This window comes from Onychostruthus taczanowskii, unplaced genomic scaffold, assembly GCF_017590055.1.
Source record: "Onychostruthus taczanowskii isolate IOZ18803 unplaced genomic scaffold, ASM1759005v1 scaffold74, whole genome shotgun sequence".
NCBI lineage: Eukaryota > Metazoa > Chordata > Aves > Passeriformes > Passeridae > Onychostruthus > Onychostruthus taczanowskii.
The window spans coordinates 3,162,919-3,187,338 of NW_024505229.1; the positions used below are offsets into that span (position 1 = coordinate 3,162,919).

Sequence of the window (24,420 nt, forward strand, 5' to 3'; positions counted from 1 at the left end):
AAAATAGAATAACTCTAATGAGGAATATAGAATTGAGATTCAAGGTTTGCTACAGTAAAGTGTTGTGATGGATATGGTCACAGGGAGGAGCAGCACTAGGTAGTGTTGGAAAGCACAAAGATGAAACCCAGATTATTCCTGTGTGGTCATAAAGGTGACTGACATCATACAGGCCTATAGAGTCAATCACAGCAATAAGGAGTGTTTGGGGTTTGATTTTCTTATCCCATTTTTGTCAGAAGGAAGCTCTGCTGTACTCAATGAACATTACTGTAAAATAAAAAAAAACAGTCACAAAAAATCTGCTAAAACCTAACTGATCACCACTTCCAAACTGAGCACTTTGACTTATTGCACTGAAATGTTAATGAATAAATAAAGTCAGTGATTTATGACATAGTTATTCCTGAAATTGCTTTATCACACCCCAGCTCACTCGTAGAACATGGTAACAGAACACTTTGTAAGCAGTGTCTGTCCTGGACTTCTTTCCTTTTCTCATCGATGGGCAGCTCTTAGGAGAGATCTGTCACTGAGGGGCAGTAGAAGCTTCGAACATCACTTGGCTCACCTCTGCTTTGTGTGCAATGCAGAGGGAAGATTTCTGGTGAGAGCTTTCCTCCTCTTTCCTGCTGAGCTGCTGGGAGGTCAAGCAGTAGTGGGCTGAAGGAGAGAAGTCCTAGAGGAGTGAACTTAAGGAATAAGAATAAACAGGATGGAACAACTCCTTATGTATTATCCAGAATGGAATATATTTAAGTTACTTCAGTAAATTAAGAATGTATTTTTGTATCACAAATTTCTCCTCTAGCTACTGTGACCAGCTGAAGATCTCTGAGAGCACCCACGTGTTGCAGCCTTTCCTTCCCAGCATTCTGGATGGCCTGATCCACTTGGCAACTCAGTTCAGCTCCGAGGTGCTGAACCTGGTGATGGAGACACTGTGCATTGTGTGCACGGTGGATGCAGCGTTCACAGCCAGCATGGAGAACAAGATCTGCCCTTTCACCATTGCAATATTCCTCAAGTACAGTAACGGTATGCATTCCATTTACATCCCAAAGCACAGTTGGTTTTGCTGTTGAATCCTGCTGCTGAAAACTTAATCAGTGGTGATTGAATGAACACTGATTCCTGTGGTAGAGGAGAAAGTTGCTGCCTTGCCCAGCCAAAATAGTGGTGGCAAAGATTGAGATGTGTGTGTGTGTGTTTTAGTAAATGGTGTTTTCTCTCTCCAGATCCTGTTGTTGCTTCTCTTGCCCAGGATATTTTTAAGGAGCTAGCTCAAATAGAAGCCTGCCAGGGTCCAATGCAGATGAGGCTGATCCCAACCCTTGTCAGCATCATGCAGGCCCCAGCTGACAAGATCCCGGCGGGGCTGTGTGCAGTAAGTGCTTCAGTGGGGCACGGCCTGGGCTGGAGGTGTTCCCTGTTCTGCAACACCTGGGGGGGCTGCTCTGCAAAGGGCAGAAAGGCTGCTGTGGACATGCTTTGGAGCAATGGCTTCAGTCACTGGGGGAGGTTTCTCTGTGGAGGAGGCAAGCTGCAGGTGCAGGAAGATGCTTCCAAAAGTTTACTTTAAACTGCTCCTCTGGCCTTCTTCTACTTTCCACAGTATCAGTCATCCCCAGTCATTTTGCTGTGACGTTGCCATCTTTCAGCAGGAACAGTCTCTTCTCCCAGCAGACTGCACAACTTTCCTTGCATTTCTTCCTAAGGCTTTTTCTGATTTATGCATCACTTATGTATGAATTGGAGATAAATTATACAGGTGCCCTAATAAAAGATGGAGCACGGACTGTGTAGAATGTTTGTATGGAATTAAATCCATAAACATCCGTATCAATATGCATATTATCTGTTAATTGGTATGACTGTTACAATTGCTTATGAGTAATTAAAATAAATTTAAATCAATATAACCGAGATTGAACAAGTCAGCTAGAACAGTTCTCTGGCTGTTCTGATTAGCATGCATCTGTTTGCCATGTTTGAGTGGTGACACTACTCTTGATGTGGGAACTGTCTTGGGAACTTCTGCAGCTCACAGCAGTGATGCTTGGGTGTGTGACTCCAGGGTCCTTGCATTTAAAAATTATTCTAGACTGTGAGTTCTGGGTGTGGTTGCAGCAGTGGCCACATCCCTGCAGTTCACACCTTTGATGTTTGCAGCAGGGGTGAGTAGCACTGACTTCAAATTCTGTGGCTTGTGCTGTGACAGTTTGTGCTTTCTTTTCAGACTTCTATTGATATACTGACCACAGTTGTGAGGAATACAAAGCCCCCTCTGTCCCAGCTCCTCATCTGCCAGGCATTCCCTGCAGTGGCACAGTGCAGCCTGAACACAGATGACAATGCTACTATGCAGGTACCGCTGTGGGGAGGGGGAGGCTGGTGACACTGTGGGGAGGGAGAGGATTGTGATGCTGTACCAGTCCAAGAGAGGTGACACAGCCTTTGAGGAAGCCCAGGCTGTGCTTGCCAGTTGCTGTATCAGCAGCCCTCAGAGCCTCTGCCACCTCCAGTTTACCATGACAGTCCTGTTGTTCAGGGCCTACAGTGACTTTTCCTGATCATTCCTGAATATGGAGAACTACAGTGAGAAAGGCAGCAGCCTGGATGTTTCTTCTATTTTAGTGTACTGGAGCATGTTAAAAAAACCTATCAACCAAAGCCCAACGATACAAAAAAGACCCAAAAAACAGACAGCCAAGCAAACTTGTAATGCTTTTCTGCCCCCGTAACATTTATCAGACCTGGCAATGGCAGGAACTATTTTCAGGAACTTTCACAGGCACAGAACAACAAAAGTCCTCCTAGCCCTCCTCCTGTAGCAGCTTTCTGCTGTACTCATTTATGGGGGAAGGAGAAGGGGAAGGCAAACTTCTTTTTGATTGAGGCAGGTATGGGGTGGAGGGAAAGCAGGGAATCGTCTCCACCATGAGTACTGCCTGAGCTGTGCTTGCTGGCAGGCTTGGCTATGGCCTGATGTCTTTGGAGTATGTAGCAAGAAGGAAAAAGCATCTGAGGCTAGAAGTGCAGGGAGCCTTTTCATTCCAGCTCCTGACTGGCATATGAATAACAAAGGTGGTTTCATTCCTTATGTAAGGAGTTCCATAGTGGCAGCTACTCTTTGCCATGTGAATACAGACTATGGGAATGTGGTCTGTGCCTGAACAACAGACCAGTAAGAATAGGTGAGAGACCAGCAGGGAGAAATTGTAGACCAGCATATTAGTTGCTTTGCTGGATCTTTGTGCTAAGAAGAATTCAAAAGGACGGCAGCTTAGCTGCTCAGTTGTGTTTTGGTCATGTCACACTTCTCTGTCTTCATCTCTCACTTGTTTAAAACTCTTTGAATTTCTTTATGTACCAAGATTGGCACAAAACTGCAGCTACTTGAGGTTGTTGTTGTATTTGTTAGTTATCTTGATTGCTGCTGATTGGACAGTGAGGAGTAGTGTATGTGTTAATGAGCTGGAGTCTGTAGAAATTACCTGTAAATCTTCCACAGGTGGCAGCAGTTTTCCCCTTGCTTTCATCGTGGTTCAGGGAGGTTCTGGGATGGTGAAGGGGATGTCTCCGTGCCTGCCCGTTCCCTTACCCCCGCTTGTCTCTGCAGAACGGCGGCGAGTGCCTGCGCGCGTACGTGTCGGTGGCGCTGGAGCAGATCGCGCAGTGGCACGATGAGCAGGGCCACAACGGGCTCTGGTACGTCATGCAGGTGGTGAGCCAGCTCCTGGACCCACGGACCTCGGAGTTCACCGCTGCCTTTGTGGGCAGACTGGTCTCCACTTTAATTTCAAAAGCCGGGAGTGAGCTGGGAGAGAATCTGGACCAGATCCTGAGAGCCATCCTGAGTAAAATGCAGCAAGCAGAGACGCTTAGTGTGATGCAGGTGAGCAGGCTTGGCACCCAGGAGAGTGAGGAGAAGCACCAGGAGAAGAAACTGTCACAATTTTCTTTCATTCCATGCCTGTTTACTTATGCCTCGTGCAATTGGTGGGTCTGTGTATCCTGTTGAAGTAGTCAGGAAAATGCCTACTCCGATCAGAGACTCATGGAATCTTCTGAGTTAGAAGGGACCCAAAAGAATCATTAAGTCCAACTCCTGGCCCTGCACAGGACACCCCAACAATCTCACTCTGTCCTAACATTCCTTGAGCTCTGTGAGGCTTGGGGGTGTGATCATTCCCGGGGGAGCCTGTTCAGTGCCTGACCACCCTCAGGGAGAAGAACCTTTTCCTGATACCCAGCCTGACTCTCCTGTGACACAGCTCCATGCTGTTCCTCAGGTCCAAAATTTTTTGTTAGGTTACAGGGTAAGGAAGATTCTCCTGGATTACATGCAACATACCTTCAGTAGTCCCTCATGCCCTTGTACTTGCAAGCCTTCTTTGAAGGGATAGGAGTTGCTTCAGTAGAAATGTTATGGCAAAGGCAGCATTTATTTTTGAGTGAATTTTTTCTGTATTCCAAGGATAAATGCTGGGATTTGAGCTTTTTGTGGATGGGAGACATAGTTGGCCTGAGTGAGGTGAGAGACCAGACAAAGCACAACACCATCTCTTCTAGCCTTGACCTACTTGTAGTGACACAGTTTTCTGGAGTGATTTTTTTTTCCCAGTGGTCTTCATTCTCTCTCCTGTCTTTTTTTTGGCTGTGCCCTCAATGTAAAACAGCTCATGCTGACTGCCCTGATTCCTTGGTAGCAGCTGGGGGAAGACATTTTGCTGGCACTGCTGAGCAAGATCCCATCTCTGCCCCCATTGCAGCACTCAGCTGAGCTTCACTCTGCTCTAACCATTTTATCTTATTTCTCTGATTTTTGAAAGTGCATTTTTCAAGCCAGCATGTGGTGCCTCAATGGCCATTTCAATGTCAGCAGATCTCATGTGCTTTAGGATTTTTCACCCCTGGATATTCTGATGATAATTGTTTGGAATGGCTCTCACTTTGCTTGGTTTTGGATTTAAAAGATATGGAAGTTTAAATCTGAAGCAGTTCCATGCAGCCCTTGTAGTCAACCATTTTTCAGTGCTGGATCTGCTGTGTTAGCATGGAAGATGGGTCTCTGGAGATGGGCAGCTTTTTCCTGAAGAGGGTTACAGAGATGCCCTCAGACTTGGAAAGGGACATTTAGACATACACAGCAAATGAGTTCTGCCCTGGTCTTTAGGAGTCAGACTGCAAAATTGCATGTTATAATGAAATCTTTTCAAAAGTTGTAGTTCTTTCCCTAAAATTATGTTCAAAATGCATTCAGAATTGGGAGGGTGCTGCTGAGTGATGATGTTGTAGTGTTTATTTCCTGCATTTGTAGCACAGTGTTTTGCAGCTGGTTGTACTTTCCCTTCCTCCTGGGGTTGGTAAGCCCAGCCTTCACTCCTGCAGGGAGATTCAGCTTCCTTCAGTAAGCACAGCTTCACTCCAGCTCCTTAAATATTTGATAAAACATTTCCAGCTATTAAATTATGTACAGCTAACATTGCCTTTCTCCTCCTGCAGTCCCTGATCATGGTGTTTGCTCACTTGGTTCACTCACAACTGGAGCCACTCCTGGAATTCCTGTGCAGCCTGCCTGGCCCCACCGGCAAGCCCGCCTTAGAGTTCGTGATGGCCGAGTGGATGAGCAGGCAGCACCTCTTCTACGGGCAGTATGAAGGCAAAGTCAGGTGGGACCCACAGATTCTCCTGTTAGCTGCCCTCATCCCACTGCCCTTGAGTGCTGGCCGTAGGGAAGGGGAGCTGGCTCAGGTGGGAGCAGTGTGTGCCAGCGCTGGGCAGAACTGCTGCTCCCTGCACTGTCCGTTCTGCTCAGGAGAGCTGTGGTAACTGGAGCAAGCTCTGATCTTCCTCATCAGTGCTCCTGCTGCCTCATGCTCCTGTGCTGGAACAGAGACACGAGGGGGAAGGGGCGTCTCCTGCAAATGCTGGGCTGCTTTTGGGATTGAATTTCTGTGAATGGGATGAGATGAGAAGAGCTTCCACACTTGGAATTGCCTTTGTAGACTACTGTAGAGGTCTGGGGTGTTGTAGAGGCTTTCCTAAGAGAATCTGGTGATTTCTTGTGGATTTATTGATCTATTAAAAGTCAATCAAGAAGTCAATTGCAGTTCATTTCAGTGTTCTCTCCCGTTTGCTTTGGGAGCATGTTTGTGTTCTGTTGGAGGCTGAGTGCTGTATTCCAAAGCATGGGATGCTCTGTATTCATTTAAATTTTGTCACGGCTGCTGTATTAGATTTTTTTTTTAATCAGGAAGCCTCACAGACCACTCTTACGGGTCTCACCAGCTGTTAACTCAGTAGTGTGTGTTGTGTCATTGTTATGGGCTGTCAAATAGCCTGTGAAATAAGTAATGAGAAAAAGCAGATTCAAAATGGAAGTTAGTGAATAATCCTGAAGGACAAGCAGCAGATTTGGGGATGCAGTGCTCTTTTTGGTTATATTTTGTTGGTTTCATCCCTAAGCTTGGTGGTTTATCCCCATTTTGACAGTGCAGGCCTGTCTACAGGATCTCTTGAGGTTTATGGCACAGGGAGAAGCCAAGGCTGACCAGCAGAACAAGGTTAAAGGTGATTGCTTAGAGTTCTGTTGTCCAAAATGAGAAATGTTTGTGTACAGTGATGTAACAGGGCTCCACACTGAATTAAACACTTGGATTTGGTTAGTTGTGGTGACATTTATCATGCATTAGTAAATGCTTGGAGTTTCTGTGTCCTGAGGAAAAGCAGGGCCTGCTCTGAGGAGCAGAGGTTCAGGGTTAGTAGAAGGACCCTGAAGGCAGCTGACACCTCCTGTGTGCACAGTCCCCAGCCACTTGGGGCAGGTTGAAGAAGTGGCTGTGGGGTTTTGATGAAATTATGGGAAAACTTTGGGCAGCAGGTAAAACCTGGGTCCAAACCAGCAGAATCAGAGCCATAGTGTGGAAGAGAGAGAGGGTGAGAAGTGAAAGCACAAAGAGTTCCACAGAACTCCAGAATTTCAGTTTGAGATTTGTGGAGCCAGGAGAGAGAGAGATTTGGGGATGCCAAGCATAGATTGTTAACCTTGACCTGTAGTCAGCATCATCCTCAATGTGCTTGAAAACAGCATGGAGCTGGAGAGGGTTTGAAGTGTGGAGTAGAAATGTGAGCACCAGAGATGGAAAGAACATGTAAAGGAGAGGAGCAAGCTGGAAGGTCTAACTGTGGCAGAGCCATGAAGGACCAGAAGTGAAAATGAGATTGAGACTGGAGAAAGGGGCAGATCTTTGCTACAGATCAGCCAAATTACTGCTTTGTTGCTATTGCTTTTCTCTTAATTCCATCCTTGTGTGCACATGGTGCTGCAGGGGAACGTTTAACCTGGTGGCCCTTCTGACCTGGAGAAACCTTTGATGTATGTGTGGATGGATGTCTGTACTGTTGGTGGTGCTAAATCCAAAGCTTGACCAGTGCCCAGCTTGCTGTGCAGGTCAGGAGCTGAGTCCAGTTTTGGATGCTGACATAAAGCAGGAGACATGGGAAAATTCTCTCATGTTTGTTCTTGGCAAAGATGTTGAAGAAAGGGCATCGGGGTGTCTGCTCTGGGGTGTGTTCCCTGTTAGAAAGGGGCTGTGAAAACAGACAGTTCAGGGAAATTCTGATCTCTAATTTTCCTATTCTCTGCTCCCAGCTCTGTAGCACTGTGCAAACTCCTGCAGTATGGCATCAACACAGATGACAAGAGACTTCAGGACATTCGGGTGAAGGGAGAAGAAATATTTAACATGGATGAGGGAATTCGGACACGATCCAAGTCGGCCAAAAGTAAGTAATCATTTTGCTGTGTTTAAAGGGGCTTTTTTCTGTAAGTAGATGCTGTGAAAGGCCTTAAATAGGTCTGGCAGATCACACAGAGCTGTGGGAGATAGTTCCTGCAGAAGGCACATGTTGGTTTTTAGAGCTAATTCATACATCATGTACTTTATGTATCAATTTACTTGTATCTACTTAGCTTAGTTCTGCCAAATACTGGTTTGGAGGACTCCTGATGTCTGATTTAATATAACTGATGAGGCAGTTATGGGATGGGGAGTTCTTCACTGCTGTTTTGCATCATGAGACAGAATTGATATTTCTGGATGCCTGGTAGCTTCTCTGAGAGGAAAGTGTCTTTAGTGCATGCAGAGATTTAAAACAAAGGGATGTCTTTTTCAATGAGACACTTTCACAAAAAGCAATGATTCAACAAGAGATTTCTTTTAAGGTAAACTTTACCAGTCTCCTGCATAAGACTTGTCTTATTTTTAATAAACTGAACCCAAGGTCTTTGACTGGAGGTTGCTGTTGAGATTAATCTTTTAAATTAGAGAGAGCAGAGCCCTGTGCAGTTTTTCCTGAGGACTGAGCTCCAGGGGAGGACACTTGGGGGCTGCTGTCCTCAGCCACCAGTCAGACCTTGGTTGTGCCACTTGCTGTGCTAGAGCTCGTGTGTGACCACTGGTGGGATGGGATGTGGAGGCTGTACAGATCCAAACTGGGAGCCTCTCCAGACAGCCAGTGCTCCTTGAGCTGCCATGGGCTTGGGATCTGCAGTGATGCAGTGAAGGACTAAGGTGACAGCTAAGGAGATGAACAGGGGCAAGCACTAGGGATTTTAAGAGGTGAGTGGTGATCACAAATCACTTGCTACCTGATTATTCTTGGCTTAAAAAAATCAAACCAATGAGGGTCAGACAGAAAAATGGCAACTTCCAGCATTTGAGTTAAACAAAGATTAATACTAGCATTAGTAAGAGCTAAAACTAATGCTCCCAGATTTTTTATTTGATATAATCTTTACTTTAGTAGTTAAGGACAAATTCACTGTCTAGCTGTCCCTGTGGGATAGTTAAGCCCTGCAGGAACACTGGTAAGGAAAAGTTGGAGTTTACAATGCCTCAGAAGGGGCAGAGCCATGCCTGAGAGCATGCACTGCTTATTTACATGAAAGCATTGGTGGATGTGCAAATGGACTTCAGGAAAGAAAGGTTGATTCCAGCTGACTCTTAAGCAGCCTGCAGGAGTAGAGTCACACGTTCATTCAGCTGTGAAGATTTTCCCCCTGCCTCCTCTTCACTTGGAGGCAAGGTTGCTACTGCATTGAGATCTTTGGGAATGTAGCTCTGAGGGTATATGGAAAGAAGCTTTGGGGGTTTTATGTCAGTTGGTTTTCTCTCCCAACCTCCCTAACAAAAAAAATCCACCTCAACAAAAAAGGGCCTGTTTTATAACTTCTAATTAAAAGCAACATGAATATGTGTATTTTTTTCTCTTGCAGATCCTGAGCGCTGGACAAACATTCCTTTGTTAGTAAAAATCTTAAAATTAATAATAAATGAACTCTCTAATGCCATGGAAGCAAATGCATCTAGACAGACCACTGCAGATTGGAGCCAAGGTATTTGCTTTTTCTCTTTGCATGGCTTAAATCCACTTGATCTTCTCTTGAGAAGAATTTGTGGTATAGGAACCATGTGACAATAAATCATATATCCTACAAAGGCTTGAATAGTGATCCAAAGGATAAGCTCATGGAATCACAGAATCTCAGGCTGGTTTGGGTTGGAAGGGACCTTAAAGCTCATTCTGTTCCACCCACTGCCATGGGCAGGGACACCTTCCAGTAACCCAGGCTGCTCCAAGCCCTGTTCAGCCTGGCCTTGGACACTTCCAGGGATCCAGGGGCAGCCACAGCTTCTCTGGGCAACCTGTGCCAGGGCCTGCCCACCCACACAGGGTACAATTCCTTCCCAATGTCCCATCTACCCCTGCCCCCTGCCAGTGGAAAGCCTTTCCTCTTTGTCCAAGTCCCTCTCCAGATCTCTTGTTTTGTTGCACAGTTCATCATTAGGACAACATCTCTTCCTTCCCTGTGCTATATTTAAGTGCTACCAATCTCTTCCAGGAAAAAATAAATAAAATGGAAGAATAAGATCAGTCAGTGTTGTGTATCCTTAGACCTAAAAATTCTTTAGGGCTAGTTTGGAAGATGGAATCTGACCATATGCAAATAAAATTACCCTTTCATGGTGTATCTGGTTTGCCTTTCTTCCTACTTCAAGTATCCATTCTTGTTGCTCCAGTCCATTTTGCTTGGCTCCTGTTCTGGAAACATTCCAAAGGGATAAGGAGGATTGTAGGTGTTTCTCTTCATCCACCTACAAACTTCAGTCCCCTACAGAGTGATCACAGACCTCTTGGATTTGGATCATTTCTAGAAATTTTCTTTTTCTAAACAGATGATTCAAATGATATGTGGGAGGATCAGGAAGAAGACGAGGATGAAGATGAAGGCTTAGCAGGACAGTTCTTATCAGATATTCTTTCCACAAACAAGTATGGTGAGTAACAGCTTGAAAGTCCTTCTTCAAAGCAGTAAACAAGTAAGTGACATCATAGTCAAAGTTTCCTTCCTTTGCCAGTAGCAAAAAAAAGGCTGCAGGTGTGGGGAAGGAATTCTGCTCTGGGATTGTGAATAAGGACTTTCTGGAGAAGCCATGGCTTTGAGCAGCGTGGTGATTAAATTGCTGCATTATCACCTGGGAGTCCACATACTGCACAGGCTTCACACCTGGGAGGTTCCTGCAGGTATTTCTTCTAAAGAGAAAATTGCTGCTCAAGGTGTAGGTGTGACCTCAGTGTGATGGTGTCCTAGGGATGGGTGAGCTCCTTTGTGCAGAGACCTTGAGGAGCAAGTGCTGCATGAAGAGCTGAGGGGGGGCATCATCCCTCAGGTTCATGTAGCCTCAGAAGGGAGAACTTTACAGGGAAACAGCGAGGGACACTGCTCACATTAGCTCAGAACTGGCAAAGTGTCACCCTCACATGGGATTAAGGCAGAAGATCCTGGTGCATGGGATTCCCAAACCTGCCTGTGAGTGTCCCACATGTGCTTGGCTCACCTGTGTGTTCCTTGAGCCTCCACTGACCCTGGGCTTCATTGGCTTCTATCACATCACCTAAAGGAGAATATTCTGGATACAATTTTCTTTTTCCCAGCAATGCTGAAACTATTTACTTTTGGATCCTTGGGTTTCAGTAGCTTAATAGAAAATTTCCTGAGATAGTCTGCTCTTTTTGATGTTAAAATCTGCTGATTTGCCTCTGACAGATGAAGATTATTATGAAGATGATGAAGAGGATGATCCAGATGCATTAAAGGACCCTCTTTACCAAATAGATCTCCAGGTGATGCTCTAGAATGAGGGGTTTTATCAGATTCCAGTCATTCTCTATAAATTTTAATTTTTTAAATGCTGTACTTTAACAAATATGTAAGCAGTGGAAACACCAGTTATTGTCATCCAGAAGGCACTCTTAATTGAAATGACTTTGGAAAGGGCCAAGTGTCCCAAGAATTTCTGGAGCTATTTTTCTTTATCATTAATATCTGTAATGTGGAAATGTGAATGAACAAAACTCTTTGAACAGAGGGAGATGAGACTTTTCTATCTGTGAGCTTCACAGCTACTGGCAGAAGTCAGGAGTAGGTTTGAGAGTGAATATGACAGAATTTCATATTCCACTTGGAGATGATCCCACCCAGTCAGCCCCCTGTGTTACCCTTTGGTCCTGCTTTTCCCACCACCTGCAGCTGTTGATGGGCCCTTCCCTCTGCTCCCACCCTTTTCCTCTGCTCCAACCCTTCCCTCTGATTCCAGTCCTCCTGCACTGCTCCTTTCTGTTCCCTCCAGTCCCAGGGTGTTACTTGTTGCATGTGGGGATGTGTGTCCTGCCAGGTGGAAGCAGCAGGATTTCCCAGGAGGGTGGTGCTGACAGGGTGTTTCTGTCCCTCCCAGGCCTATCTGACCGACTTCCTGTGCCAGTTTGCACAGCAGCCCTGCTATGCCATGTTCTCTGACCACCTCAACGACAACGAGAAGCGAGTGCTGCAGGCCATCGGGATATAGACCCACTCCAGAGACCACACCTGCCAGATCTGAACAATAGGTTATTTTTGGCTAATTCCACGTTTTATGATAGGACATAAAACATTTTCCAGTGTCTGCCTGCCTTGTTCCAGGTTGACAATGGCCTCGTTGTTTTGAGCCTCATCTTAACGCACATCTAAGGATGCTAAGGAAAGGAAGCCTGAGAAAGCAGCAAGGACATTGCACATTGGTCTCACCACAGGAGCACTTTCATTTTCCACAGTAACTTTCCAGGAAGTTCTTAAAAGATAAGAAATAATGTGTCCTTAATATTTTTGAAGGAAACTGTCTCTACCTGTGAAGAGGCACTTTTAGTTTCCCACAGCACAGTTCGACAGAGAAAGGAACTGGGTCACTTACGGATTGCTTGAGAAGTGGGAAGGTTGTTCCTCTTGGCTCTTGTTCCTCCTCACGTAACACAGGGTAAATGTCTTGATCCTACAACGTGACTTCTTTTATAGAACCACAGACTTTTCAGAGCTGCCTGGATGGGATGGAGCCAGCTCACAGGAGTTTGGAGGGGAAGCTGAGACAATGAACCTGAGTGCGTTTCTTCTTTCCTGGTGTGGATGGGGTTCTGTCGCTCACATCTCCCATGGGAGCAGTTCTTCACTAACACTTGTGTGTGCACATGCTCAGAGGAAGCCATCACTTAAATTTCTGTTCCTGTGGCATGTGGCTATGAAAGACTGGTTTTCTAGAACACAAGGAGCCACAGCTTCTAGGGGAAAAAAAAAGAACTGATTGTATTTAACGGATTTGCTCCATGACAGCCACTCTGAACTACTTTGTTTTTTTTCACACCCTTGTGTGTATTTTTATAGAGTGGTAAAATAACATTTGCAAATTGATTTCCCCATGAGAACAGTGTGATGTATCTCACAACACCTCTCTGCCTTTGGTTCCCTTTCAGGGAAAATGAAATAAAACTATTAAAATGGACATTGGTATCCTTCTTATAAAACAGATTTAAAAGGAACTTGTGCTTGTTTCCTGAAGTCACTTTTTAAAGACATATTTCTCCTTAGGACACGTTCTGTACGTGCTGCCAGAGGATGTTGGGGTGTTTCATGGGAGTCACCTGGACAGAAAGGGAGTCCTGTGCTGTATGTATCTGCTGCTTAAAATGGGCTGAGCCATTACAGTTTCCTTTTAAGAAAGGCACTTGCTGTTCCTTTGTGGAATCATTTGCTTTGTCACTGTATCCAAAACTCCATAACCTGGAGTCTTTCTGTCTCTCACTGGTCTCACGTTGTGCCTGAGAGTGGGCAGAGCCAGGGGGGATCCCCCCATCCCCTGCAGACTCCTCTGAGCCATTCTCAATTTTTTTAGTGCCTAACTAACTCCATGAGAAGCAGAGTTTGAAGCCTGATTTTTATGTGTCTAATAAGGTACAAGCTCTTCCCATGCCATTGTGTCTCAGTGTCTTTCTTCCCTGGGGATTCTGTGGTCTATAAGAATATGTAACAAAAGGGTGCCCTAACCCTCCTGTGATACAGTCCACAAGGAGTTTTGTTCTGAGGCCTTTGCCTCTCAGCTTCTACTGAAAGGGCCAACAAGTTAAATCAAAGAGTGCCGTTTTGAAAGCCCACCAAGAAGCTGATGGTTGCTGTGGTGTGTCCACATGGCTGTTCCAGAAGGATCAGGAGTGTCCTCAGAGGAATTGGTCCCAGCTCTGGGAAGAGGCAGGACCAGCTTTTTTTGCCGTGCTTCAGCAGCAAAGGCACAAACCCAGCCATCCCTACTTGGACAAAAGTGGATGCCAAATGTCTGGAAGTATCAAGGTGTGTTCAGGGTGTCAGGAGCAAAGAGCACACTGAAGGCTGGTTAGCCTGGGCTCACAGAGGTGCTGCTGGGGCTCGTGTGTGCTCCAGTGGGAGCTGGAATCCTGTGCCTCGGGGGGGGCTTTAGCCAGGTCAGAGGGTAGATTTAAACAAGTCCATGAAAAATGGGGCTGACATTAGTACTGACACTGAACTGAAACATCTGAAGGTGTCTGTGTCATTGTAAGTTCCAAAAGGGATGGGTCAGTGCCATGTTCCTGCTGGAGCTCATCTGTGTTTTGGGTAAAAACAGCTTTGATTTGCAGTTATCAGTGCTTTTTCAAGGAGTGTGAGAAGGGAAGGATGCGGGGGGATAAGTGGCACTGTCTCTACGTGTAAAGATTCACTTTACCTGAGTTTCGCACTGCACACATGGACAGAAAAAAGGCACTGTGTCCCTTACAGATGGCTTGATAAGTGGGAAAGTTGTTCCTCTTTGCTGAACTGGTGCTCTGCACTCTCCCTCCTTCATCCTCAGCTCGGATGCAGCCTGAGCTGGCATGGTGCTGCTGCATGGCAGCTGAACTTGGGACCAGCCCGAGGGGCAGGGCTGGCAGATGGTGTGGTTGTGCAGCAACTATTGCCAGCACCCTCACTGTGTGCAGGGTGGTCTTGGCAAGAAATACTCTGACTCAAGCAGTCCCTAGGAAGAGGCTGGATAGGATCTGAGAGTGCACGAGGGAGATGGTTTGAGGGACCTCAGCAAAGTCCTGCTGGTGCTCATGACTTAGTTGGTTTTCTGCTTAACCACTGTCAACTTTCCTAATAAAATTCTGAAGGCTCACTCTGTGATGTGTCTTTATACACAATATTCCTGTGTTTGCTGCAGGAATTGTGCTGAAAAACCTCTGACCAGTCACACAGCGATTGCTCAGGATGGAAACTGCTGGACTCTGTGAAGCAGCGTCTGAGTCAGGACCGCTTGTGTTGTCTGCTGTTGGGAAGAAGCTAAACTAATAGTCACAGAGGTGACTGACACCGCGTGAGGAAACATAAACTAAGGGAAAGCAAAGGAAGGGCTGTGGGGGACTGCACAGCCGAGGGCACATGCCACTGCTGCCTCGGTGCGTGGCACGCACACCCCGCTCCGGACGCCTCCGTGGGGACGAACTGGCCATGTTTGCTCCCTGAGCGTTCTGTGGGGAGAAGCGCGCGCCTCCGAGCCCACGGACCGCGTTTAACCAGCGAACCGCCCAGCTCGGACCCTGGAATGAGCCTTTATGCATATTCATCAGTATTGTTCTGTTTTTTGAATTAACAATAAACCCTAGTACTGTAGCATCCCGCCCGGCTTCCCCGTCGTTACCCGGGCAGCGCCGAGCGGGCTCGGCCCCCGCGCCGGCCTCGAACGCGGCGCTTCGGGCTCCGCGGGGGCGTTCGCACCCCGCGCCTAGCGGTGCATGCTGGGGGCTGTAGTCCAGGGGTCGGCAGCTGCCAGGCCGGCGCCCCGGGCGCGATGCACGCCGGAAGTTGTGGTCTGACGGCTGGACCGCAGGCGCGCCGGAAGGCGGGCGCGCGGGGCGGGGCACGCCGGGAGCTGTAGTCCGGGGTGGGGGGGGGTAGGCGTGGGCCATGGCGGCGGCCGCGGCCCCGGCGGGTGGAGCTGGGCGCTCGAAGGTGGCCCCGAGCGTGGACTTCGACCACAGCTGCTCGGACAGCGTCGAGTACCTCACCCTCAACTTCGGGCCCTTCGAGACCGTGCACCGCTGGCGCCGCCTCCCACCCTGCGACGAGTTCGTGGGGGCCCGGTGAGCTAGGGAGCGGACGGGATGGTTGGAGGGGGGCTCCCGGCGCCGCTGACCTGTCCGTGCCGCCCGCAGGCGCAGCAAACACACTGTGGTGGCTTATCGGGATGCGATCTACGTGTTCGGCGGGGACAACGGGTAAGGGGAGCCGGGAACGCCGGGGTTGAGGGGAGATGGATGTGACGGGAACGGGGTATGAGGGGAGATGGGTGTGAGGGGAGACGGGTGTGAGGGGAGACGGGTGTGAGGGAAGATGGGTGTGAGGGGAACGGGGTATGAGGGGAGGTGGGTTGTGAGGGGAGATGGGTGCCAGGGGAACAGGGTGTGAGAGGAGATGGGTGTGAGGGGAGCAGGGCTGAGGGTCCGTGGCCACCCCTGTCCGACCCCCGGCCTGTCTCAGCCGCTTCTCCCGTCCCTGCCCGCAGGAAGACGATGCTGAACGATCTGCTGCGCTTCGACGTGAAGGACTGCTCGTGGTGCAGGTGGGCAGCGCGGCCCTCGCCATCCCTGGTCGCTGGCGGGGCCGGGATGCGCCGCGGATTCCCTCAGCACCTCGGGCTGGGTGTAGAAGTTTGTGGCACTACTGAGTACCCGAGAGGAAGTGTCACCTCCGCCCAGCGCTGTCACAGCTGCTCCCTGCCATCGTGCTGGGCCATCGGGCTTGTCGATGCTGCCCGAGGGGAGGCCGGGTGGCACAGCGAGGGAGAGGACCAGGGTCACCTCTGTTCCTGCAGCCTGTGGGAGGGCAGAGGGACCAGGTTTGCTGCACCCTTTGGGCCAGGGAAGGTGCTAGGGATCCTCACACCTTTCTTGGCTCCTTTGCTCTGCAGTAGGCAGTCTGTCTTATCTCACCTGTGTCTCACTTTCCAGCTCTACAAATAGATTTCTGCAGCAGCGTATTTGTAACCATTTACACTGTATTGCCGTTCCATAAAATCTTAGTGCAATCAACTATCCAAAACCAGGGAAACACTCGGGAACAAAATAACTTCTAATAGCTGTTTATTTTCTGAGTCTGCACAGTAGCTCTGGGTACCCAAGGCACGACCAGGGTGTTTGACTGCTGCTGTTGTAACCTGTGCAGGGCTTTCACGACGGGGACGCCGCCGGCACCACGGTACCACCACTCCGCCGTGGTCTACGGGAGCAGCATGTTCGTTTTTGGTAAGGCAGCAGCAGGTTGTACTGAAATGGTAGATGTGCTGCTGTACTGGTTTGGAAAAAGAATGGGAGAACTTTAGGAGGTGTCAAAGATTGCATTCAGTAGCAAATCCAGTGTTTTTCATAGCTGTGATTTCAACTTAAGTTTGGAATGATGGCGCTGTTTCGTTGAAAGACAACTTGAAGCTCATTGATTCTTTAGGAGAAGGAGTGGAAAAGAAGTCTCCTTCTGTAGTAGTCCATTAGCCAAACATTTAATGCAATCTAAAATTTCTCCTAATGCAACACCTGGGAGTATGTGTGCTCCATTGCCTGGCAGTCTAATGGAATTCTTGTTGTCCAGGTGGTTATACTGGAGATATCTATTCCAATTCTAACCTGAAGAACAAAAACGACCTCTTTGAGTATAAGTTTGCAACTGGGCAGTGGACAGAGTGGAAGACTGAGGGAAGGTAAGAGCTGGTATCATTGCCTCATGTTTTGGGGGAGTGAGGGTAGCTTGGCATCATTTCACATGGCACAGTCAGACCTAGTTACAGTGCTGATGTTAGGGTTGCAGCATGGTTGCTGCTCTGCTTTCTCAATTAACGTTTTTTGGTTCTGCAGGAGTTTTTTTGGAAGGCCTCCGTTCCAAAATGCACTATAATGGAAATTTGTCCAAAATCCCCTCTTCATGTTTCAGATCCATGACAGAAGGAATGGGAGCAAAGGGAGCTGGGTTTTTTTTCTGAATTGTTTCAGTTTCAAGGCTAGCTTGGAAATAGTGGATCCCTTATGAAAAAAAGGGCTCCTGAGATTCAGTGGTCAAGGAAAATCAAAATCACTAGCACATTCCTAAAGTTGACTCTGTGCACATTTCAGAATGCCATTTCTGACAGTGATTGTGATCCAACTCTTAGTGTTTTTTACAAGGGCCTGAACAGGATAAGGGGTAATGGCCTCATACTGGCAGAGCAGGAATAGATGGGATATTTGGAGGGAAGTCTTGGCTGTATGGCTGGTGAGGCCCTGGCACAGGGTGCCCAGAGCAGCCATGGCTGTCCCATCCCTGGAAGTGTCCAAGGCCAGGTTAGATGGGACTTGGAGCAGCCTGGGATAGTGGAAGGTGTCCCTGCCCATGGCAGGGGGTGGGGCTGGATGGACTTCGAGGTCTTTTTCTGCCCCAAACATTTCTGTGTTTACCACTCCCCAGTAAGGGTTGTCCTATACAGGGCTGAACCAGCATTCTGGAATGCTGGTTTCAGTGGGGAGAGGGAAGGGAACAGTTGTGATTTGTGGAGAGGGATGGGGCATGTCCCCTCCATTCTTGTGTTACTGTTGCTCACCTCTGATGAGCATATTATATTTCAGAACAGAGACCGTATTAGTAATTTCTCTTTCTGGTTAATTCTGGTAACTTGGGACATTTTGGAGAGCAGTTCTTACTCAGTTTACAAACTCACATTTTGCTTGTTCCCCAGAGTAAGTGTTCATGCTTCACAGTGACCTCAGACAAGCCGACAGATGCCTTGTGGCGTCACAGGTTTGTTCAACCCGGCTGATTTAGTTAAAACAACAAAGATTGTGGAAGAGAAATCACAGATTTGATCTTTCATTGTGGGCACTGCATCTTGGGAGCAACTCTGAATGATCCCAAATGAGCATCCTGAGCTCTGTCCTGGTCTCGTTTCTGTGTTTGTCCTGCTTTTTCTTGTGGGAACACGTGTGGGATGTTGATAGCCCGAGCTGATTGCCACCTTGCTCTACCAGTGGTGCTATGAATTTTCCCATTATTTAACTACTTTATGCAAAATACTCTGAGAGTATTTGAGTCCTGGCAAGGAATTAGTTGGGACTTTTTTTCTTTTTTTTTCCTGTCTGCATTGAAGGCAGCAGAGTGCAAAACTAAGACATGCCTTCAGAGGCTCACTCAGTTTTGGAGGGTGCATGGCAGAAACAATTTGTGTAGTGGACTTCCTTCTTTTTACATGTGCATTTTAGCTCTTAGATCCTTCTGCAGCCCCTCTGCAGCTGCAGAGGGAAGATTGTTGTCTGCATTTTCTTCCTTGCAGGTTGCCAGTGGCCAGGTCAGCTCATGGTGCCACGGTGTACAGTGACAAGCTGTGGATCTTTGCTGGATACGATGGCAACGCACGGTATGGGGCACTATCACCCTCTCCTTGACTGCTTTTGTGAAATCCCAACCCCTCAGTTTCCACCTTCGTAGAGACATTTCCATATTCCAAGAGATTTAAACGCTCAACTGGAGCTTTGCAAACCCAGTCTGTTGTTGAGCATTGCACTTTTGCAGTTCACTGGTTCGTGTTCAAATAAGTGTGTGCGTAAAGCCTAAAGATCTGGTTACTCAGAGTGGCTGTGGATGTGTAATTTGACAGCATGCTTGGTTGTAAGGCTGCAGAATCATCTTTGGAGTTTGGCAAATGCACATTTCTTGAACGATCTCCAGCACAGGCTGGCTGATGTTGCTGAATACTTAGAGAGCAAAGCCTGGATTTGCTATGAAGTCATCTGACAGAACTAAGTGAAACGTGTCAGTTTTTTCTCAGAAATCTAGAAATACGTAATATTTAGGTTGAAGGGAGGTGGGATTTTTTATGGGGAAAGACTGCAAAGGAGTGGTGCTGAGATGTTAGAGGGAGCCTGGTGCTTTGTCTCACAGTCATTCCTTGCATTTGCTGTTGGTCTGTCAGGGAACAGTCAATTCTGGACGTGCCCCTTTTTTTCTGTCGTGATGAGCTTGAGGAGTAATTTATGTTGATGTACAATATTTGCATAATGAGAGCACACAGGGATTGTCACAAATGAGGTGCTGGGTTGCCTCCTCTTTTGAGAAGAATCTTCAGAAAAGTATCCAGCTCCACAAAGTCTCCAGGAGAACTGCTGACAGTCGGGAATACAGATGGGATGTCTTTGTTATTTCTGGAGGAGGAATTGGTGTAAGATGCATGACTCTGTGGGATTGTTCAGTGCCAGCTTAGGGAGTCCCCCCGGGCCTTGGCTAGCTGTAAGGAAGGAGTGGGTGAGAGGAGCTGTCTAATCTACATTAAATATGTCGAATCTCTTTAAAAAATGTCTTTTTATGGAACTTGAGCCTCCAGGCAGATTTGAACAAAGGAAACATCTGTAGTTACTGTGAGTAACTTGTTCTGGGAACAGCACAGTCAGAGATGTGTCAGGTTACCTGCTTCGTCCTCCTTTCTGTATTTAAGGAAGGATTCAGCCTGACCACATTGTTGTGGTCAGTCTCAGCAGTTAATAGGGATGAGCAGATGGAGCAGGGTAAAAAGGGGTATTTTGTAAAAATCCTGAAGATTAAATAGCTCAAATCCTTAAGCTCCAGATTGAGTTGCTGTATGTAGCTGTTAACTGCAGTGTACTTGCTGAAGCAAGCTGGGGTGAGGCTGTAAAATTTAGGTATAGGACAAAGGGATTCTAATAATCATTTTTCTGTCAGTGGAAGTAGGAGATTCTTCTTGTGCAGAAGGAATGTTGATGAAGTAGGATTTCTGTCCGTTCAACACTGTTAGAAAAAATGAACTGTTTCAAATCAAGCATTTTTTTGTGTTATGGCACAGATTAAATGACATGTGGACAATAGGCCTGCAGGACAGAGAGTTGACCTGCTGGGAAGAGGTAAGAAGCTTTAATTTCAACTAACACATAAAATTCTCTTTTTTGGTTTTAATGCACAATTATTTAAAATTTCCCATTCTAGACTGCACTTCTTATGCTCCAGAATGTGTTTTTGATCCACAGTGAAAAGAAACAGTTCAAATTTGATTTGGTTTGAGTATTTGGAAAACCAAGTGTGTATGAAAGAGTGATTTTTTTTTTTTTTTGCTTGTGAATCTGTGAACTGGACTTGGACTTCCCTTGGGGGATTTGCTGTGCCCCCTGTGGAAGAGACTGCATTCCCACTCAGACCACTGACACAGACTGGGAGCTTTTGCTGGCCAGCTGACCAAAGTCCTGATCCTTGAAGTACTGGGAGCTTTAAAAATGTGGCCTCCCAACCTTTTTATCCAGGGAAAATCAAACACATAAGCACAGCAGGAGTCGATTACCTGTTGATTTCCAGCTCTACAGGGCTCATGCCACGTGCTCGCCCTGGCTGCACCTGTGTCCCCTCACCCTGCAGCGTCCTCAGCATGTGGAATTGTGCACTTTAACAGTACATTTCTGATTCTGAACTTAATTACCTTTCAGATTGAACAAAGTGGTGAAATTCCTCCTTCCTGCTGTAATTTTCCCGTGGCGGTTTGCAAAGACAAGATGTTTGTTTTCTCTGGCCAGAGTGGAGCAAAGATTACCAATAATCTCTTCCAGTTTGAATTCAAGGAAAAGACGTAAGTGTAGACAGTTAAGTCGTGCAAAATCCACATAATCCTTGACTGCCTGAGTTGCAAAATGTAATACTTAAGGGCATTGAGGGAGAACACTGTCTCCTGGTGATGAAGGGTAGAGCTAGAAAATTTAAAAGCTTGTAAGAAACTGCCGTGTTTCCTGTCCCAGCTGGACACGGATCCCCACGGAGCACCTGCTGCGGGGCTCGCCGCCCCCTCCCCAGCGGCGCTACGGGCACACGATGGTGGCCTTCGACCGGCACCTCTACGTGTTCGGCGGCGCTGCGGACAACACGCTGCCCAACGAGCTCCACTGCTACGACGTGGACTCCCAGACCTGGGAGGTGATCCAGCCCAGCCCAGACAGTGAGGTACAGCTTGCAGCTTGTGTTTTTTCTTTCTGCTACTTCTTTTTGCCGTGGACGCTTTTTGACAAGAGCATTGGCTTTTAGCTGAATAGTAACAACTCCTTCCCAGTGATGGTTAATCAGCTCAAATATTGTGGGTAGCAGTCCTTAAAAATTAATCAGTGTTGACACATCTAGAACTTCTCTTAACACATTTTAAAGAAATACCATGAAACACTTTGGTATGCATTTCAATCATTTGTTCAGTCAAAAGATGAACAATTAATTCAGTGTGTACCAGAGATTCTTTGGTTGGCTGTGTGATCCTCTTGAAGCAGAATTCAAAACTACACAAGGTTTGATTTGTCACTGTAATGCCATGTGCATATAACCTTATAAATTCTGATAATACATAGAAGTGTGGCTGGCAAGTAGTAATATGGAGGCTCAGAAATGGCTGTTTTAACATACTTCCATTAATAAGAGATACAAATTTTAAAATGTCTGTTTTCACATGGACATCAAAAGGCTGTAGACCACCAAGTGCCAAGGAAACACTCCAAATGAGACAATACTTAAAAAGAAAAGAAAGATGAACATATCAATCTGTTTCTTTTGCTATTTGCTACTCATGAAGGCAGCAATTGTATGTTAAAATGTCTGTTTTTTTCTCAGAGCACACTCACAGATCCTGTCTGGGATCAGCTTGTATTCCAGGTGGAAGTGCCCAAGGGCTCACCTGGTTTCAGTGCATATTTCAGGTCACGTAAGTGAGGATCATTTCATCCCAGAATGCACAAGTCATTCCCTGAAGCCCATACCAGTGTGTGTAGTTCCTGGCTTTGGAACAGCATTCATTGTGTTTATTAATGTGCATAGATTTCACCTTAAGCCATGTTAAGGTGCTGCAGCTGATGCCACAGTGGGTTTAGGGTGTGAGCTGCACTGCAGGAGGAGATGCTCTGTGTGTGTGTGCTGTGCACACAAATACACAGCCTGAGGTTACACCTCAGACAGCGGAGTGTTGCAGGAATTGGGATCAGGTGCAGAGTTACTGATTTAGCCAGCACAGGTGTGACAGGGCTCACCCCCAGAGCTGTGTGGGGTGTTTGGTGTTTATGTGTTTGCAGACACAGCACTGGATGAGCTGGAGAATCACACACACACAGAGCTCAAAATTAACCATGAACATGGGCCTCCTTGGGAACTGTTATTTGACCAAAGTATTTCACAGCAGCCTATTTAATGCTTTACAAAACTGATTTAGTGTCACATGAAATCAATAAAGCTGCTTCTTCAACTTTTTAAAGCCACAGTTGCCTGAGGACTGTAGAACCTGTTCTGTTCCTGCCAGTGTTGCCGTTTGACGTGTGAGGCTTCAGCAGGCATTGGTTCTTTGGGACACAGTTGCTGATTACTTCCAGGAGGTGAACTGCTCCTGGCAGTGTTGTACACCAGCATTATTCCCTGAGTTATCCCCTGCTGAATTTCATTTCAGATTTCAAAGCTCTTTTCTTCATCTGTGTGTAATCCCAGGTTAGTTGCTTGTGTTGTATTTTGTAGTTTCCTTCTCTGGTACAGCACCTAGAAACTGAATCGGTAGAAATGGGAGGTGAAACTGGTGCTGTTGAAACACATGATAGTAAATTTTCCTAAAAGGCTGATTAACTGCAGTCTTTTGGTGTTTCAAGTAAGTTTAAATTATTGTGTGTCTTCTGGAGTCATAACTGTGATTTCTCAGGATCCTTTTCCTAAAGTTTCCATGAACTTTTGGCAAAGACTTCTAAAGGTAGCATTAAATCTCTGATATCATCCTGTTCCCTGGACACACTGAACTTGGATTTTCCTTTTTTATCCATCTCTGTGAACAAAATTACTCATGTTAATTTGAAACAAAATAGAAGTCGATAAGTGCAATGCTGTCTCAGCACTTGAGGGTTTCTGCTGTGTGTGAAGTGATAGTGACCTCTGTTATTGTGCAGCAGAATGACCTGCCTTGATTTTTGGAGTTGGGTTTTTTCCTTTCCAATGGATGGACAGTAAAGTTTACCTTCTGCTTGCTCTGTATTATTGGTATGATCTTAGAAATGCTGCATTACAGCTTTGCTTGCCTGCACTGTGGTGAGGTTACTTTCTTACTTATGGTCATATGATGCATATTCATGTGATGCATATCCTTAATTCTTTCTTCTTTTGGATGTTTAGCATGGAACGGGTAAAGCCTCTGGAGTCCAAAATAAGATTTGGTGCTGATTAAGCTATTAATTCAGTGGTGGTTTTTACAGTGCTTTGCAAAAGGGGTTACAGAGGAGATTGCTTATGCTGAAGGAGAGTCATTACTGCTATTCTAGTCTTGTTCTCTGAACTTAGGCTGCCCTGAGGAGCTTCTCACGGTGATCAGGGAGTGATTTGGACTTTTCAGGCCTGTTCGTGCCAGTAGCAGGAATAGGTCTCAGGTGGAAATTGTGTGTCCTCTGCTACCCTGTTATGGTCAACACAGAAGGTGACAAGTCACACAAGGCTGAAGAATCTCGGGGTTGTTACCTGGAAAAGGTGGCACAGTTTGGGCATTAATTACAGCAAAGCAGAGTGAGTACTAGGAAGATCCTAGAGGCATTTCTTGAGCACAGACAGCAATCATGTGTTAGGTGCTGCAGGTGCCCTGAGACAGTTTGGCATTTTCTGCATTTTGAGTAAACAGGTAGAACAAACCTGGGAATAGATTTGGCAATGGACCTGTTGTAGTTCTCTCCCCAGGGCACTCAGAATTCTTGGTAGTGTCTTGCTGTGGGATGGAGGATGGGAAATGGCTTATTGAGTAGAAGATGGCAAACTGAGATGGAACAGGTCAGTACTTCAAAAATAAACCAGGAGCTGCCATTTTATGCTCCAGAGTGAATAACAAGACATCCTTGTTGAGCTACACAATTGCAGTCTGTAGCTCCTCAAACCTATATATGATACATGCACATATATATTGTTCAGAGCACACAGAGCTATTCCCCATCTTTGCTGTGAAATGATCGTCACAGCTGCAGGTTCTCCTTTTCTAAGGCAGCCACAGG

General features: G+C 46.6%; 2 protein-coding genes across 2 annotated transcripts in view; both read left to right on the forward strand.

The window, feature by feature from the left end:
* The window catches only part of IPO9 (importin 9), a 40,166-nt gene extending 27,251 nt beyond the window's left edge, over positions 1–12,915 (forward strand). Inside the window, exons 15-24 of the mRNA XM_041422573.1 lie at positions 812–1,038; positions 1,239–1,387; positions 2,240–2,368; positions 3,623–3,898; positions 5,509–5,675; positions 7,658–7,791; positions 9,284–9,403; positions 10,245–10,346; positions 11,117–11,193; positions 11,805–12,915. Coding sequence (XP_041278507.1) covers positions 812–1,038; positions 1,239–1,387; positions 2,240–2,368; positions 3,623–3,898; positions 5,509–5,675; positions 7,658–7,791; positions 9,284–9,403; positions 10,245–10,346; positions 11,117–11,193; positions 11,805–11,915 — 1,492 coding nt within the window. The 3' untranslated portion in view covers positions 11,916–12,915. The remainder of the gene's footprint in view (positions 1–811; positions 1,039–1,238; positions 1,388–2,239; positions 2,369–3,622; positions 3,899–5,508; positions 5,676–7,657; positions 7,792–9,283; positions 9,404–10,244; positions 10,347–11,116; positions 11,194–11,804) is intronic.
* A 2,397-nt stretch (positions 12,916–15,312) lies between these two features.
* Positions 15,313–24,420, forward strand: part of LZTR1 (leucine zipper like transcription regulator 1) — a 35,727-nt gene continuing 26,619 nt past the window's right edge. The window contains exons 1-9 of the mRNA XM_041422574.1: positions 15,313–15,507; positions 15,580–15,642; positions 15,930–15,986; positions 16,589–16,668; positions 17,009–17,117; positions 18,717–18,800; positions 20,241–20,298; positions 20,872–21,011; positions 21,178–21,379. Of these exons, the coding sequence (XP_041278508.1) occupies positions 15,332–15,507; positions 15,580–15,642; positions 15,930–15,986; positions 16,589–16,668; positions 17,009–17,117; positions 18,717–18,800; positions 20,241–20,298; positions 20,872–21,011; positions 21,178–21,379 (969 nt within the window). The 5' untranslated portion in view covers positions 15,313–15,331. The remainder of the gene's footprint in view (positions 15,508–15,579; positions 15,643–15,929; positions 15,987–16,588; positions 16,669–17,008; positions 17,118–18,716; positions 18,801–20,240; positions 20,299–20,871; positions 21,012–21,177; positions 21,380–24,420) is intronic.